Genomic DNA, 16,920 nt, shown 5'->3' with positions numbered 1-16,920 from the left:
AGCCTTAAGAGCTCACCTGACTCTAAAAATCAAACATCGTCCTTCTCTTTCTCTTTTCTTCTCTCACACTCACGCCCGTCTTTCATATGCCAGGTGAAAAAGGACGGCGCGGAATCATCGCCAAGTTAGTTTTACTTGAATAAAAGACGAACTATAATGATTATGAAAAAAGTGTTTTGAGCAAATTTAAGTTTTATCAATACCTTTTTAGATATTAAAAAATATTAAAGAAAAGACAGCAAACTTCGAAGATCCAAGCAAAAATGTGTCTAAAACAAGGTTTTTTGTAAAAAAGAATCTATCGAGCATTTTTTGAGTAATCGTATTTTCGTCTTGAGCATGTAATCTTTATGAACTGAAGTTACTTGTGTCAAAAATTAGTTTTCTAGACCTTACAGATTTTGAGATCTAGGTTAAAGTATGTAGTCAAGTTAGGGTCATATAGGCTCTTAAGTATTATCACTGTTTTGTTACACCCGGTATATGATATAAGTTAAGGCCCTATTTCACTAACGACTGTTAACTTAATGCTCGAATTAGTATCACGTTACCTCTTTCGTTTTTCATATGGATGAAATAGAAGACATGACTTTTTAACAAGCTGTTAACACTAACATACGTTGCTGAAATTGGACCTAAGAGTCATAGTCTTTGAAGTGCATAAACTGCTCATTATTGTCCTTGCAAAGGCATACTACCAATACCTAGAAACAGAAGAAAGAATGAGCGGTGTAGAAATGTACAAATGATAATGTTTAATGTTTATTGTTGCTGTCGTACGAACCTACAGTACAGTACAAGATACAGATGTTCACATCTGTGTGAGCCATGAAACCTACTATAGCGACAAAAGACCAAAACCACTCATTCTTATCTTAAAAATTAGCAGCTTAAATTTTAAATAAATATAAAATTCTTTATTCAGAATTCGAGCGAACCCACTATCCCGACGTTTTCGCTCGAGAGAGACTCGCGGCGAAGATCGGTCTGCCCGAAGCGAGAATACAGGTGAGCTAGTAATGAAAGATTTGTTATTTCTAAATACAGTTAAGTACTTACTATAAATTACAATTAATTCTGTAAAATCCGACACAAATTTTATCAAACTTTATTATTTAATGGCCAAATTTAAAAACATATTATGTGAAATTTTAAGGCGCCTTAGCCAATAACTGACAAAGAAGTGCCCTTGTCATCAATAATTTATCATGTGCACTAGCGCTTGTTTCAACAATTTCTGGCTTTCGCTTCTGTCAATCTGGCTAGCTTTTTATATAGTCAAGCCCCAACATCGCACTTGGGTATCACCCGCGCGCGTCGTGTTAATTTAACCCGACCCTAAGGTATGGTTCTCGAATCGTCGCGCGAAGTGGCGTCGCGAGGAGAAGATCCGCAGCCAGCGGCGCAGCCCGGAGTGCGCGTACGCGCCGCCCCCGCAGCCCGCGCCGCAGCACCCCGCGCCGCAGCACCCGCCCTACCAGCCGCCGCTCAGCGTTGACACGTACAGGTAAGCAACTACCTTACTGAACATTGATAAGGAGTTATGCGTTTGCGCTCTACATGCAAACTTGGACATGATCTCCAAGCAATGTGTATAAAAGTACCTTCAAATCGACCTGACCACCGACATTTCCGCAGTTTATATTAACCACCTAAACAGGTGCACCAAAAATATTATGGCTTACGTCAGATGTGAACCATCAGACCTGAAAAGAGTTGAATTTCCTCACGGCCAGCTTAAAGTGATAAAATAATTGAATTATGAATTCTATGAGGAAAACTATTTATACACGAAAAATTACAAAGCTAAGATTAACTAACAATGTATAAAAATGTATCATAAACGAACATCTTCAAAACATCTAATCACCAGCCCCCTCACGTCCATGGGTTACGGCGGCGGCATGGAGGCGCCGGCGTGCGAGGCGGAGGCCGACCTGTGCAAGTCCGGCTTTCTGGGCTACCCGCGCTACGAGCTCGGCTACCGGCAGCCCTACGTCAACCACGGCTATCAGCATGAGCCCACCTCGTCGGCGCAAGGTGAGGGTCATATAGAACTTTTTTAACTAGTAGGCTTAGCATGTTCAACATAGAAACGGTTTCTCTCTACGGAAGAATAGACAATGTAATCCGCCATTTTATTACTAAAATCTGTCAGTAGGTATGTCGATTCATTTTCGTTTCTAGTGTTGTTATGTTAAGATTGCTGGGGCACTCCTAGGTGGCATAGCCGCGGTTAGATCTCAATCACCTACTCTACACCATCCAGAAAAATGAAGAGTATCAATGCTTATAGTAGCAACGAGTTTTTCTAACGAGGATTTTCCATGGCGGGCTTTATGAACCGGGCACAAAGCCTTGTCGAGCTCAAATTCCATTTCTAACTTTAACCAAAGATTATAGCTAAAGTAAGTTGGTGCAACCCACCCTTAATAAAATTAATAAAATAATAATCCTTATAATCCATTATAAATAAATACTTTATAATGAATATTGGAGTGGACTTGAGGGACTAGATTTTGTTTTTGTATGGTGGACTGTGGAAGTGCTAATAACCGATAATTGATAGTGAACTCCCCAGAGCTGGGCGGTCTACTGGGTGCGGGGGTGTCGGTCCCGCTGGCGGTGCCGGCGCAGGAGCAGCAGTACTGGGCGCGCCTGCAGTGACCCTGGACCTGGTACTGATAACTGAACATACCATCCCACCACTTACATTTCTCCATGGGAGTTGAGTGTCAGCAGGAATTTGAAAAGTTGATGCTCTAACCAGTGGCGGTCTTACCCATTGCGAGGCCCCGGGTGGAAGGTCTTTGCGAGGCCCTTGAAAGTGCTAGGCCCCGGGCGATTGCCCTGTTCGCCACCCCCTAGGGCCGCCACTGGCTCTAACTTAATGGAAGCGAAAGCTCGACTAGGAAAATGAAAAAACCTTCACAAATGGTTTCTGATGTGTTTTTAGTTCAGTTTATGTATAACGCACTGGCTAACGTTAAAAGATAATACAATTAGCTACGCTGCTAAATGGATAAACTTTTGTAGATAAAATTTTAGAAACGGAGCCTATGCACGCCTTAAATTTAACCCTTAATCTGCAGCTAGCCCTCCTACCATCTACCACTTATTATATTATTAGTACCTACCTACATACTACACTAAGCACACAGGATGTCTTGTGTAGAAGATTTGAGTAAGTTCTTGAATTATCCGCAATCGAGGTATTTCACATTCCTAGTCCACCTATCGCTTCTATAATAATTAACCATTGTTATTGTGATTTAGAAATATGTAACAACAAATATGCATGATGCAACTTAAAAAATAGCGCGACAAATCGTTCAGCGCCACCTATCGGCAACCGAGAGAAAGCTTCAATTCTCCCGAGTGAACTGCAATTTTATTATAAGTAAAAAAAGCACAAAAGTATCATCGCACAATATAGAAATATCCAAATCAGAAGAAGAAAGAAACAGATTCCAGGCATCGATATAAATAGATATAACTCCTTGTTATTTAATCAAGTACCTCTACTAGTAAAGGTGAAAAAATTGATAAATGGTTTTAAGAAGCCATTACAATTAATATTTTTATAGCAACGCTGTAATTATAGTTTAATGCCTTTTATTTGTCAGTACCGCATAGTATAAAGAATAAACATATCTGAAGCCCAATAGAGCACAAGAGACGTCTCAAAACACAGCATAATATTCAAGTTTAAAGGACGCCGCGCTGCGAGTATATAGGAGCTATATTTTGTCTGTTTAATGTTTTAAAATGAGGTTTTAATAAATAGAATACAATAAATACATAATAAATCTTGTCATAATCTTAATTTTCAAACATTAACGAAATATCTGAATTCCTTATTTTATTTCATAAAGTCTTTGTATCTACAGCTGTTCAGGAGAGTATACGGTAGTTGTTGTATTACTATATATTCTCATTTTGTACCATCGAGAAAGTTGATTCCTATGCAATTGACAGACCAACGTTATTTGGTCGAATAACGGCCGTTCCCAATATTTGATCTATCTCTGGTTTTGCCCTACTAGAGATAGTAATAGCTCACAATTGACATAAAATATATGTCTCTAATGTCTAATGTGAGCTATTCCTATCTCTAGTAGGGCCAAACCAGAGATAGATCAAATATTGGGAACCGCCGTAAGTCAATTCAATGTTAATTGTGATCTGTCAGCTGGGTTTGACGTAACGCAACCAAACTACTTAGGTCCCCGATTTGCATAGGAATCAACTTCTCTGATAGTACAACAAATATCAATATTTAACAGGTTAATATTTAGGTATATTATGCGACGCGTCCTTTGAGCTTTCTGCCCAATACTTTAGTAGAACAAAATATTCAATAGTCGTTTTATTTTGTGACTAACTTATACTTAGTTTGTGTACTAGATGTAAGGTAAATTGTATATTGTGTAAATTACATGTAAAATTATAGGTATTCGTAGAAAAGAGTGTATTGGTTCATTCGCGTCAGGAAAAATGCAGAATACTTCACTTTTTTAACCAGAAGATCAAAGTGATATCTGAATTCTTACCAGGACCATAATGTCGTCTACTTACAGCGAGGCGTTGATTTAATGCGTTGAATTGGCAATGCTTGTATAATATTATCGCGCGACAACACAACAAAATTAGGCTACTTACAGACGAACGGCACTTGCCAACGGCAGATACAACTGCAGCCGTCGACGCTTGTCGACGGCAGCCGTCTGCAAGTGCCGTTCGTCTGTAAGAACTGCAACTCGACAGAAGAAAGTAGAGCAAATCTGAGAGAGGGCTTTGCTCGTATTAGGGTGAAGCCAAACGAGCGTAATTTGTGAGTTGTGAGTCGCAGAATTTCGGCTGGCAGAAATTCTGCTGCATTCAGTTTCATACAAAAGTCCTGTTTGATTCACACGAGCGTAATTTTGTGAGTCATGATCTGTATGAAAAGATATTTACGCGGCAGAAATTCTGCGACTCACGACTCACAAAATTACACTCGTTTGGCTTCACCTTTAAGAATCACAGAAACTCTGAAATAAAATACTTTACTACGAACTACGATCATTTAACGCGAATGGACTAATTATAACTATACACGACAAAGTCCAAGACTTAGTAAGTCACAGATAAGGTCTAATTTTTAGTTTACCCAAAAGTATTGTTTGTAGAAATAAAGTTGTACATTATTGAAGACACTGTAAGGTTCCTTACAACATCGGCTCTCATAAAATGTTTCAGCATAATAGCAGTAGCATGATAATAATATGATCTCTACTGGCTCTACTGCTAACTTCTAGACAGAAAAGGCAAGGTTGCTTTTTCTGATTTCCTTCTTGCACTTTCTTCCTAAACGTAAACAAATTTAAAAGCAGTAGATCAAATTAATTTACCACATTGACGATAGAATATAACCTCTTCCTTTTTGAAAACTTTTTGTTCTGAAGGTTTTTATGCCTGGACCAGGTAGATGCTTTGTATTTCATAGGCAAAAATAACTTACCAGGCTCTTACACAAAAAAAGATTAGTGATAACGAGGACTTACACTATCTTCAATTTAAGGGACCTATCAGACAGAGAGCGCTCACGCGTTCAAACGTAGTGCGTTCGTATTCTACGTTCGAGCGGTCAGTCACACAGGAGCAATTCTGACGCAGTCAGAACGCCCCCTGTGTAAGTGTAAACTCAAAACTGACTGCTTGAACGCTTGATCTCGTGACCGCTCTCTGTCTGATAGGTCCCTCAGCTCTGTATGTACGACGAGTATGTAAATATACAACGTGTCTCAAAGTCCGTATGTGTAAGAATCAATTACATAGCTATAGGCGTTCATTTCGAATTTATTAACATTAGTGTAATGTATAGCTACGTATAAATTGTGAATAACTGTGTGATTTCGGTAATTGTTTATGATTGCATTACGTGTATAAATACATTTTTGATCAAACTTTTATTGTGTTTCATTCAGTGAGCCAATTTTGAAGCAACATTGCATCGTTCCCTGCGGGGCTAAAATGGTCGCTATTGAGAATCATATAATTAATCATAATATGATTAATTTTTAAACTCCACTTTGCATGCAATTCATATAGTGATTCACTTAGATTAATGATTGGTCCCGCGAGCGACGCTCGCACGCGGAGACAAATCATTAATCGAAGCGAATCACTTTTAAACTCCACTTTGCGTGCAATTCATATAGTGATTCGCTTACATCAATGATTGGTCTCTCGCGCGGCGCTCGCGCGCGGTGATCAATCATTAATCGATATTATGATTCAATATATGATTCTCCAAAGCGACCATTTTAACCCCGCTGTTCGTTTCTGTCTGTTCTATCAAACTACAAGATGGTATTCTCAGATTAAAGTCGTAGTATCCATATGAAATATCAATTTAGTTAGTTGAAATAAGTTTTAAAAGACTGAAACGAATATTCATAGAAATACGTTTAGTCAAAGTTTTGTCTAAATTAGGTAGGTAATAATAATTCAAGCTATTATTTAGCTATTATTGCTATAATTTGAATATAACGAAAACAATGACAAGTTTTGCAAATAAGCTATTTACGCGTAGAAAAGAAATAAATAATATTGTGTTAATAACAAGAACATAATATAGGTACCTCTTGCGGTACAAATCTATGAAATACAGGGGAAGGTTTAAAAAAATAACGTACCTCTCGAGGTAGGTACAATGTCCTTAGAAATAAATTGTCTGTTTACAGTATTGCTTAGAGAAAGGCACTGTTCACCAACCACTTTTTCACATCAATAACTAAAGTCCGGTCGCAAAACAGAGCGAAATTCGGCTACTAACCTAAAGCTGCTGATGTCTCATTCAGCATTCTCTTATATATATTTTTCTTTCATCCTCATCTTTTTAGTTTGGTCGTTAATCAAAATAAGTTGGTACCAAACAATCATAGAATATTATACTTTTTTTTATTCAATCATTTGTGGTAGCAAAGTCATCTAGCTACATGTCCACGAGTTCTGTTTAGATTTGTACTTTTAAGTTACTTTACTTTTATATCACAGTGTTTTTCCTAAATAATTTCGTTTTTAGCTTCCTACGTTTCCACATCAAAAACGTCTGTATTCGAATCGACATTTTGTTCGCTATTTTCATTATTACTTGAACTATTCGCGTCTAATTCTATATCTGTCACTGTGATAACTACGTCTTCGTCCTCACACAAATCTATGACTTCCTCCTCTTTACTCGTATCTTTGAAATCGTTGTAAAGATCGTCGAGTATTTCGATATTGTCGTCCGTAGATTCTTTGACGAATTCGACCTCATCGTCAGATTTGAGAATATCGTCGCTGGAACTGACTCGTTCGTTACACGTTTCTTCCTCGGCCTTTCTAGATTTAGTTTTCAATTGCAGAACGGGTTTGGGCGTTTGCACGTCCATTTTTATCTTCTTGAAATCGTGGCAGTTGTCGATTAGCTCATTTTCTTGCACGCTCAAGTCACTAGTTTCTGAGATCGTGCGCTTTCTACTCGCGTCACCGATTTTGAGAGCTAGGTTCGGTGCTGAATTAGTTTTAGTGGGCGGAGCGTCCGTGAGCGTTTTGTAGATAACCGAGTTACTTTTGACCACTTTGATTATTTTCTTGCCGGACGTAGTCTGAGTGGTGATTTTGCTTTTCGTGGATATTTTGATCGGCTTCTTGGTGGCTCTAATTTCGTCGAGGGACATCACTTTGAAGTCCAACGACTTTTTGGCGTAGGACTTCTTGCCGGCTAGTTCGTCTAGTGACTTGTTGTATTTCGTGGACAGATTGAGTTTGATGACTTTGCTCTCGTCCGGCTTGAGTATGGGGGGCGGGGCGGCGTAGTCGTAGAAGGCGGCGGTCTCCGCCTGTATTTTCTCCAGCAGCTCCAGCTCCTCGCACTTCGGCCGCGTCTCCGGCTCCGGCTTTCGCGGCTCCGGCACATCGGCACATTTCGTCGGCGTGAATGACGGAGCGCTCTCATTATCGGACTCTGCAAGAACACACCGGGTAATCGTTTAGTTTCATCTCGCAATACGACGGCACAGATCTCTAGACCGTAAAGTCACGTGTACGATTACTACGGGTGTGTCCTTCCAGTCTGAAAGAGAGCTAGGAGCCGGGATCGGGTTTGAAAGAAACGTCACTCGTATTACGAAACGCATTTATTTACTCGATACTAAAGTTAACACAATTTCTGTCGAAACGAAGCCGTACTAAAACCTTTTCTAGTTCCAATATCAGTTCCTATGTGTTTAAATATAATAACAACTTCAAATGAACACTTCGGAGCTCCGAACGAATCTCACAGATTGTTTACGATGGACACCGATGAGAAGACAACCTTTATCATCTCCATTGAAACATACCTACATACTATCTGTATCGACTCATGTAATCTCAATGGGATGGTTCACAAACCTCATCGGCCCCTAGTCAACAATCTGTGAGAATGTAACAGACAGTATCCGTAATAATCGTACAGTGCTAACAAAAGACCTCATGCCAGCTAGGAGATGTAGATATATTAATATGTTAAATGTTACTTCTCGTTAAAACATCTGTAACATACACAACGTAACAACTGGACGCCCAACATAATATAATAAATAAAGTAAAACAGTTGCCAAAGCATACAATGTGTAGAGGGCGCAATTTTTTGCTCCAGGCAGTATTATCATAGTATAAGGAGGGGAAGTAGGTTATCTCCAGCCCAATCCGCGATACAATAATTGCCTACCGTCTTAGGGTTGTCAATTTTAGGAATATAACACATCTCTTATTTAGTCAATAAAGTTCAGCAATGGTTTTTTCTATCAAATATACAAATGTATTCAAGATACAGAGCAGTATGATTATTTATGTTTAAAAAATTGGCCAAGGGCGAGTCGGACTCGCGCACCAAGGTATCAATACCGTTATATAGCAAAAATAGGTAAAAATTGTTTTTTTTTTTGTATGGGAGCCGGAGTCGCAGTAATAGTGTCCCGTTTTTACCCTTTGGGTACGGAACCCTAAAAATGATAAAATAAACCTGCCGGCGGCGGCGGCGGCAATTCTGGAAGTGATGAATTATTAACACAGCAATAGTTTCTCCTGCGATTATCAGACATTTTTGATTCATTTAGCGGTGCCGAAAAGCCGTGACGCGCGAACGTCGTGCAGTGTAAGCCCCGACTGGCGCACTGAGAAACGGGTTGAGATTTTGTTAAGTGTGCGTACGGCGACGCATAGTTACTATGGCGCACACATACAAGCCGCGCGCGTTGCGTTTGTATGAAGATAACTTACTTCCCCTCTTTATACTATGGTATTATATGAAGCTCAAACAGACCATTAGCTGAATTCATACAACAGAATAAAAACCTTAGAGTTAAGACAAAAGAAAAACTAAGCAGGTACTTGCGAAACCAAAAACCTAACCCAAAAGGTACCAATCTATTTTGTACTACAACTAAAAGAACAACAAACTGTTATTGCTCTAAATCTTTTTTTTTTCAATAAAAATTAACTATAAGAAGATTTTGTGATGTGTTTTATAACGAATAGTCAATCCATTCTTGAGTAAAATAAATTTTGGACCAGAATAACATTAAACTATTGTCTAAACCGAATTATGTAACAAAAATACAAAAAATACTAACAATTTATGCTCATTCCCATTTAAAATAACGTAGCATGTGGGTATTTGTAAATAAATAACTACCCACAGTACGGGAACAGTAAAAAAAATCCAATAAATATCTAAACTAAAACTATACAAACTAAAATACCCCACACCAGGTTTACAACATAATAATTATGTGGTATATTGATTAATGACTAGGTACATGACCTCACTCCCCCTTTTGCAGTTCTCTTCAGGAGCCTGATTCACAATGCACGTTCAACTGGGATTCGAAAACATATCGCGCGCTCATTGGTCAACGCCTAGTCACGTGTCAACGTGGACCAATAGTAATGCAGGAATTTCGAACTGACGTTGTGAATCAATGCGCTGATATAATATAGGAACTTCTCTCAGTGCAAAAATATTAAAAAAAACAATCGTCTCGGTTGTTAACAGGGGACTACTAGCTACCTACTCTCATTGGAAGCGTTTCAAAATCGCTAAGCTAACGCTTAATTTTATACGAATACATTTTAAACGATATTCTGAATTAAAATCATGCTAGTGACCCGTTGTGCCTACACCGAATTCTCGATCGAAAACAAATTAGAAAATCTAACTATTTGTTTTAATTCCTTCGATATTATGCGTGACATACTCTAGCACTTTAATTCATAGTATCGTACTACATTAGTAATACGTCGTCGTAAGCACAATATTTTATATTAGATATAGTATCAAAGTCTTACATTCACAAACCATACGTGTTGATATAATACGGTATAATTCTACATTTTAACTTTTTTTTTCTTTTTTTATCTATCTACTTGATGGTGCGAAATATTATTATAAGAGTTAATAATATAAATTCACATGTGTTTATTTCATCGTTTCACCTTAGTCTAACAGACAAACAATTTAAAGGCGTAAAGCATATTTTTACACTTATAAAAAATGAATTCGTGTATATATATTTTTATTTGTATTTTTTCCATATATTAATACCTATTTTCTCTATAAAAAAACATTTCCACACATAAATTTACAAACTCTTCCGTTTTAAAACAATCACCGTTTAAATGTGTGTATATAAATATTGTTACACGTTTTATCCTCTAATATAATGCTTTATATCCTACGTTCAATGAAAAGCAAACTCTACTCTAATAGCTAAGATATGAAATTGCATACACTATGTTATTGCACATACAAAAATATCGACTACATATTTTTAAAAGAGAGAGCTCGAAACAGATAACCTATTCAATTCATAACTACAGAGGCGAGGCTGCCATAAGGACTAAAACAACACAAACCGTGCCCCTCGTGGCAGAAATAAAGTACTAACTCGAATAAAATACATCTGTTAGTAAATTGAATATTTTGAATTAGCTACACAGTAAATAAAACTAATTTTACCCTCAGGTGTATAACATATTTACCTAACCTGTAGTGTAACACATTCTATGCATTATAATATTAAATAGATGTGAAACATTAAAACTAATCGATTAACATTCATCGACTTTTTAAAATAATGAAATAAATACTCTACTTCTACCCTCGTAATATAATATTGTATATTGCAATAGCGCACCCGTATATTGGCTCAATACATACCCATACGATGTTACAATATTTTATGTATAACAATATAAAGCGGTATTATATTCTAAGTGAGCTTTTAAACATTATAATATTGTTTATCGTGTTCGCGAATCGTGGCCTAAGCCTCAAACGCCACCAGCTTCAGCGGTTTAAATCATTCAAGAATGTTATACAAATATATATAAATAAGAATCATTTCAAATGACTACCGAGAATTTATAATTCCTCAATACATTGCAATTTAGTAGTCTGGCATCGTAAGCTCAGCTATACGAGGAGACGCAGTACTCCAAACTTATTTTTTATTATGCTTTATATTATGCAACGTTTCATAAAAAATTACCCCAAAATGATGTAGGTTCACTATGTGACATTATAAGTTATAACCCACCCACAATAAATACGAATCTGTACCGTTTAAATCGAATCATATGGGGCTGCTTTCTCAGTACTGCGACTCGCGATATAGCCAGGCTTAGAACATGTAACTTCAATATAGCCGCATACCTTCTTCGAAGTTGACGACGATATTGTCGACGGGCAGCGGTGCGTATTGCTCATGTGGGTGGGGCATGGCGTGCGGGAGGTGCGCGTGTGGGTGGGGGTGAGCCACCATGCGCCGCGGCATCAGATCGTTGGTGCCGGGGAGCACACCCAAGATCGCAGTGTCGAGGACCACTGGAATCAAGTTGAAGATGATATGAGCATTTTGAAATTTATAATGGCGTTACAAATGAATTTCGAAGCAACGAAATTACTAGCAACGACATGTACGGACGACGCTCAACTTTCATAAAAATAAAGTTTAAAAAACTAAAACCCGACTACTAAAACACGCTCTAAAAAGTACGAAACAAGAAAACAGTTTATAGGGATATGGAAATGTTTAAAGGATAGCCGTGGTCGTGTGTATGCCCTTTATTATATTAATATAATATTATAATGAATCTGTTTTGCTCTAGTAGGCTCTTGCTCTAGCGTTTAATAGTTTTAAAGTTACGAGGGAACAGATGAACATCCATTACCACATGCATACATACATACATACAACCATACATACATACAGGCCAAAATCATAACCCTCCTTTTTGCTTCGCCGTAGTCGGGTAAAAACTGGAAAGCGAATGGCCGCACACAGGCTCACTAATGGCAATTTGGATATAAAATGTTAGATGGGTTGTTATTGGTAGACCAGAGAGTAACACGTCATTATCAGTAGATACAGTAAGTTGTTCATCTTAAAATTATATGTGGCCAATACTATATAAAAAATCCAACACTAAAAACTTTACTGAAAAATAGACTGAGCAAACTTTAGATATACACACATGAGGTAAAAAGCTGCTAGTGTGCTCATATAATAACACTAATATAAAGCCAAGGTTTTATATCAAACATACCTTGCTGCCTCTGCTGCTGCCACAGCAGCTGTGGCTGCAGCACCGGCGGGGCGGGCGCGGGCACCGGCGTCGGCACCACCGTGCTCAGCGCCGGCTGCTCCGCCGTGGTCGAGTCCGGCACGCTGCTCGCTGGTTGAGCCTGAAATTGTTATGCATATGTTATGTACCATTGAGGAAATTGATTCCTAGGCAGATGACAGACCAACGTCATTTGGTCGGATCATGTCAATTCAATGTTAACTGTGATCTGTCGGCTGAGTTTGACGTAACCCGACCAAACTACGTAGGTCCCCCATCTGACTAGGAATCAACTTCTCTGATCAGAAAAGTTGATTTGTAGGCAGATGGCAGACTTATGTAATTTGGGCGCCTTATTTCAAACCCAGCCAACTGATCACGATTAAGGTGCCAGTTGGCAGCGGGCTACATGAAGCAACCGCAGACGACGTGTCGCAGCGTCACTACTGGTTTCTATGTATTTCTATGAATAAGTGTTGCTAGCTTCGTGTCGATGCGGAGGGTATTTAATAGAAATACATACAAACCAGTATTGTCGCATTCATGATAATTCAATCTTTAGGTTCATATTAATAAAAAATTTGAAGAGAAAATACTAATACTATCTAGGCTAAAGTCCCACTTAGTGTTGGTACTGAAGTTATATTTTACTATCCAACACAAAAGTTATGTATGTGTAATGTGTATGTATGTTGTTGTACCCACTTACTACAAAAATGGATAATTTACACTGGATAAATTAAAATATTTTGCCAAAAACTTTTCACATGTTGTTCAGCATTGAACATGTTAACTAGTTCGCGTTGTCGCACACTCATCACATTCTTAAACTACTGAACTCAACCTACTCTAAATAAAGTGATGAATAGCATAATTTGTACATATATGTGTTGTGTTTAGGAGACTTGTAAATATTTGTGTGCGTAAAAGTGAAGAAGTATATATTGTAAGAATTAGTTACAATAAATCAGATATCAACTTCTAGTTGTGTCTCACTCATCTCCATTTTCTACCCTTAAACACTCGTCCAGGGCTACTCTCTGGAAGTGTTCCGACCGACTCCCAAATCCCTACCGACAACCTCTCACTGTGGCCAAGACACCTTTAGCCTAACCACAGTCACCTGAGCCTGGGTGATTGACAGTGAGAAAATCATTTCCATCCTTTATTCCCTTCAACTATCCGCCTGGTACCTTAAGTCTCATGGTAGCAGGTTTCCTGGACTTATTAAATATATTTATATATCACAAAAACATATGGTTAGGGCTAGGACCTTAGGGCATTAGGGTGGTAGGTGTTAGGGATCCTAGTGCTAGGCTACAGCTCTCCCCCATAGTAACGTGAAACCTTATCCTGGGTTTTACACATGTATTAGACAGGGACAAGTATGAGCCTAGTCTCCTACTTGGCTAATTAAGGAAAATAATGACATTATGAATGATTATAACTTACAGTGGTGTTTGGGACAGTATTAGCAGGGGTGACTTCATCGGCCCTCATGTCGCTTGCATGTCTGTTCTTGTGGAGGAACGGACAATACTTTTTCCGGCAGCCACTCGGTTGATTCTCCCAGTAACACGGAATTTGCTTACGGTTTTTCTAAAAAAAATAATATAAAAATTGCTATATTATTAAATATGCTAGTTACATTGAAACATAATCCAATTACCTATTTTCAAGAAGAATAAAATAACTTTTAAGAATATAGTAATTAATTTTTAAAAGATTATCATTGTTTTTGTCTACATCTTGTTTTACAACATGACCAATAGTTTTAGATCCTATTTGATACAAACAAACATACTAGGAATCAAAATATAGTAGATGTTTATGATGTTTATGATATAATTTTAGATAATAAACTTACCCTGAGTTCCATGTGACGTAATTTACATCTTCTGTCCATACACTTGCCCTGTTGCCAGGCAGCGCACATAGTCTCACAGCCCAGAGCAAGAGGCTCATGGCGAAATACACAGTTATCCCCCTATAAAGATTAGTTCATTTAAAATAATGTTGCATTATAACCAAGAGAGAAATTATATGAAATTTTTAAATGCTGACAACTATTTTATTCCAAAACATTCAGTATTTAAAAGATACATTATGATAGTGATAAGGCACAAAACTTACCTAAATTTGTAGTAAAACTATTTATAACTCATTACATGATTTCACCAATAAAAATTTAATAAGGTTAAGAATTATGATGGAAACTTACTTCAGTGTGGTATTCAATATAGTCTATTTCTACAAATAAACAAAGCAAATCAAACTGGGTATAACATACCTTGATACATGTGGAATAGTAGTAAAAGTAACAATCGTTTGATTTTGTGGGAGAATCCATCATTTGAGTTACTGGATCTGTAAATATCAGACACTTTCTAAGCACACAATTATTGAAAAAAATATAGTATATTACACATTTTACAGCCAATAGCTTGAAAACATGTGGATTAAAGCTGAAATGTGAACCCAGAAATACACGTAAATACTTTGAAGTCGCGTTTTGCTTTTTGGTTGGAAAGTGATTTTTTACTATTTCTATGAATGTTGGTTAGATTTTTCTTACCTTTTACAGTCTAAAATAAATTTAGATTCTAATTAAATTAATTATATACACAACAATACAAATTATTTCAACAAAAAATGCCAGAGATGTCGAACGTCACTTGTAAGAAATTGGAAGAATGGCGGACATTCACAAATCACAATTGACAATAGTCTATGGTCAAAAAGAGCTCTATGGTAGCGTAAGCAAGTAACTTTTGCCAGAAAAAGGTAGGAATGCGAAAGCCGGGTAGTGCCAAGTGGTGCACCGTAGACGGTTCACGGTAGACGTAGACGTAGGCCACGTAGTGCAGTGATAATCAACCTTTTTTTATACGGGTCTTAACTCTTATAAAATTAAGATTAGCTGTCTTAGGGCTCCCACACAGAATTGCGAATTCACATCGCATCGTAAATATCTGCGACAAAACTCATACTAAAAACGTGTGGGAGCCTTTTACCTACCTACGCATTGCTAAGCCTAGTGAGTGTCTGGCAATATTAAAAAAGGGGCGCTTGAGGTGCCCCTTTTTGTTTGCCTTTGGAGTTTGGCGCCTCTTTTTATCCGGCGCCCTGGGCGGTCACTGGAACAGGCCCCAGCGTCACCCCTCTCCTAACGCCGCTATGGCTAGTGCCTCAGTGTGAGTTGAGCCTTCAGATACGCCATACGTCCAATCAATCCAACAAGATCGATCGGCCTCTCCGTATGTGATGGCCTTAACCTACGCGTAATTTGTATTCTGTGACCTACGCATTGCCACGGCCCACAGCATATTGCGCTTACAGATTTTAGAAGATTGCGCTAGTTGACGTTGGTCACTACTCAGTGCCAGCACCGAAGAAATCTCACTCAGGGCGCTGACTGGCTGTAGGCAAAAAAACGTGACCCGTCGCGACATGTTTCTTATGTCAATGGTCGCGAGTCGCGAGTCGCGACGCTATTTCACTGCAGCCCCAGTCTGAGTTGAGCCGAAGAGTTCGGAGTTCGGACTGATCGGTGATAGCAGATCGATCTGACCGCAGCCAAATATTGTGAATTTTTTAAGTTTTATCTGCCAAAGCCTAAAACCGTAGTCCTACAACTCGGGCGAATTAACATGACACCTGGTTCAATTGACGTTTCTCTTAAGTACTGAGTGCAAAAAAAGTTTTTTTATTTTAAGTTATTTCAAAAAAAAAATTACGTTACCGGAACTAGTTATTTTTATAGGGCTACACTAACCACAGTATTAACCAAGTACGAGTTGGACTCGCCCAAGGGTTCCCCAGCAGGAATACGAGGTTTATGGATGCGTCCGATAATTTGGATCTAGCTTCATATTAATATATTCCGTGAGTAGCTAATTCATACCACAGACGCACGGCAATGTTCAAACGTTAATACGAATAACAAAAACTTAACAAATTTAACGTTCAAACGTAACAACTAACAAATAACACAACAAAACTCAACAAAAATCCAAAAACAATAACCATTAACTACTAACAAATAACTCCGAAACGCAAACTCAATAATACACGTGTAACGGTAACAGATTTAATATGCTAACGCTCCTGGACGCGTACGACGAGAGCGGGGTGCTGCGCGGGGAAGCGAGGGAGGGGTAAAATTTAAGCCAGGTGTCAAGTTAACTCGCCCGAGTTGTACATAAAAGTAGTTTGCCGCCAATTTGCCCCATTGCAGTTTGCTGAAAAACTCGTAAAACCGATTTAGCTACGGTAACTCTA

General features: G+C 38.2%; 2 protein-coding genes across 2 annotated transcripts in view; one reads left to right on the top strand and one right to left on the bottom strand.

Annotated features, from left to right (window-relative positions):
- LOC121726330 (paired box protein Pax-6-like) overlaps positions 1–3,990 on the top strand; it is a 63,875-nt gene extending 59,885 nt beyond the window's left edge. Inside the window, exons 7-10 of the mRNA XM_042113645.1 lie at positions 926–1,008; positions 1,344–1,507; positions 1,874–2,040; positions 2,582–3,990. Of these exons, the coding sequence (XP_041969579.1) occupies positions 926–1,008; positions 1,344–1,507; positions 1,874–2,040; positions 2,582–2,667 (500 nt within the window). The 3' untranslated portion in view covers positions 2,668–3,990. The remainder of the gene's footprint in view (positions 1–925; positions 1,009–1,343; positions 1,508–1,873; positions 2,041–2,581) is intronic.
- A 2,567-nt stretch (positions 3,991–6,557) lies between these two features.
- Positions 6,558–15,328, bottom strand: LOC121726022 (zinc finger CCCH domain-containing protein 11B-like). Its single transcript, XM_042113237.1, has 7 exons — positions 15,215–15,328; positions 14,930–15,006; positions 14,507–14,626; positions 14,092–14,238; positions 12,622–12,760; positions 11,729–11,899; positions 6,558–7,996 (listed from the first exon to the last, which is right to left on the bottom strand). Exons 2-7 carry the CDS (start codon positions 14,990–14,992, stop codon positions 7,074–7,076), a joined length of 1,563 nt encoding a protein of 520 aa, XP_041969171.1. The 5' UTR covers positions 14,993–15,006; positions 15,215–15,328; the 3' UTR covers positions 6,558–7,073.
- Between the last annotated feature and the right edge of the window lie 1,592 nt (positions 15,329–16,920).

Source organism: Aricia agestis, chromosome 4, assembly GCF_905147365.1.
Source record: "Aricia agestis chromosome 4, ilAriAges1.1, whole genome shotgun sequence".
Taxonomy (NCBI): Eukaryota; Metazoa; Arthropoda; class Insecta; order Lepidoptera; family Lycaenidae; genus Aricia; species Aricia agestis.
The sequence above is the reverse complement of the archived record's forward strand: the minus strand, read 5'-3'. Positions and strand labels throughout refer to the sequence as shown.

Bases quoted from the DNA above. Each gene is read 5' to 3' on its own strand.
- LOC121726022 (XM_042113237.1), bottom strand. From the start codon at position 14,992: ATGATGGATTCTCCCACAAAATCAAACGATTGTTACTTTTACTACTAT. The intron at 11,900-12,621 runs GTATGTTTGATA...ACTTGATTCCAG, and splicing joins GCAGCAGCAGAGGCAGCAAG to TGGTCCTCGACACTGCGATC. The intron at 7,997-11,728 runs GTATGCGGCTAT...GTGTTCTTGCAG, and splicing joins CGTCGTCAACTTCGAAGAAG to AGTCCGATAATGAGAGCGCT.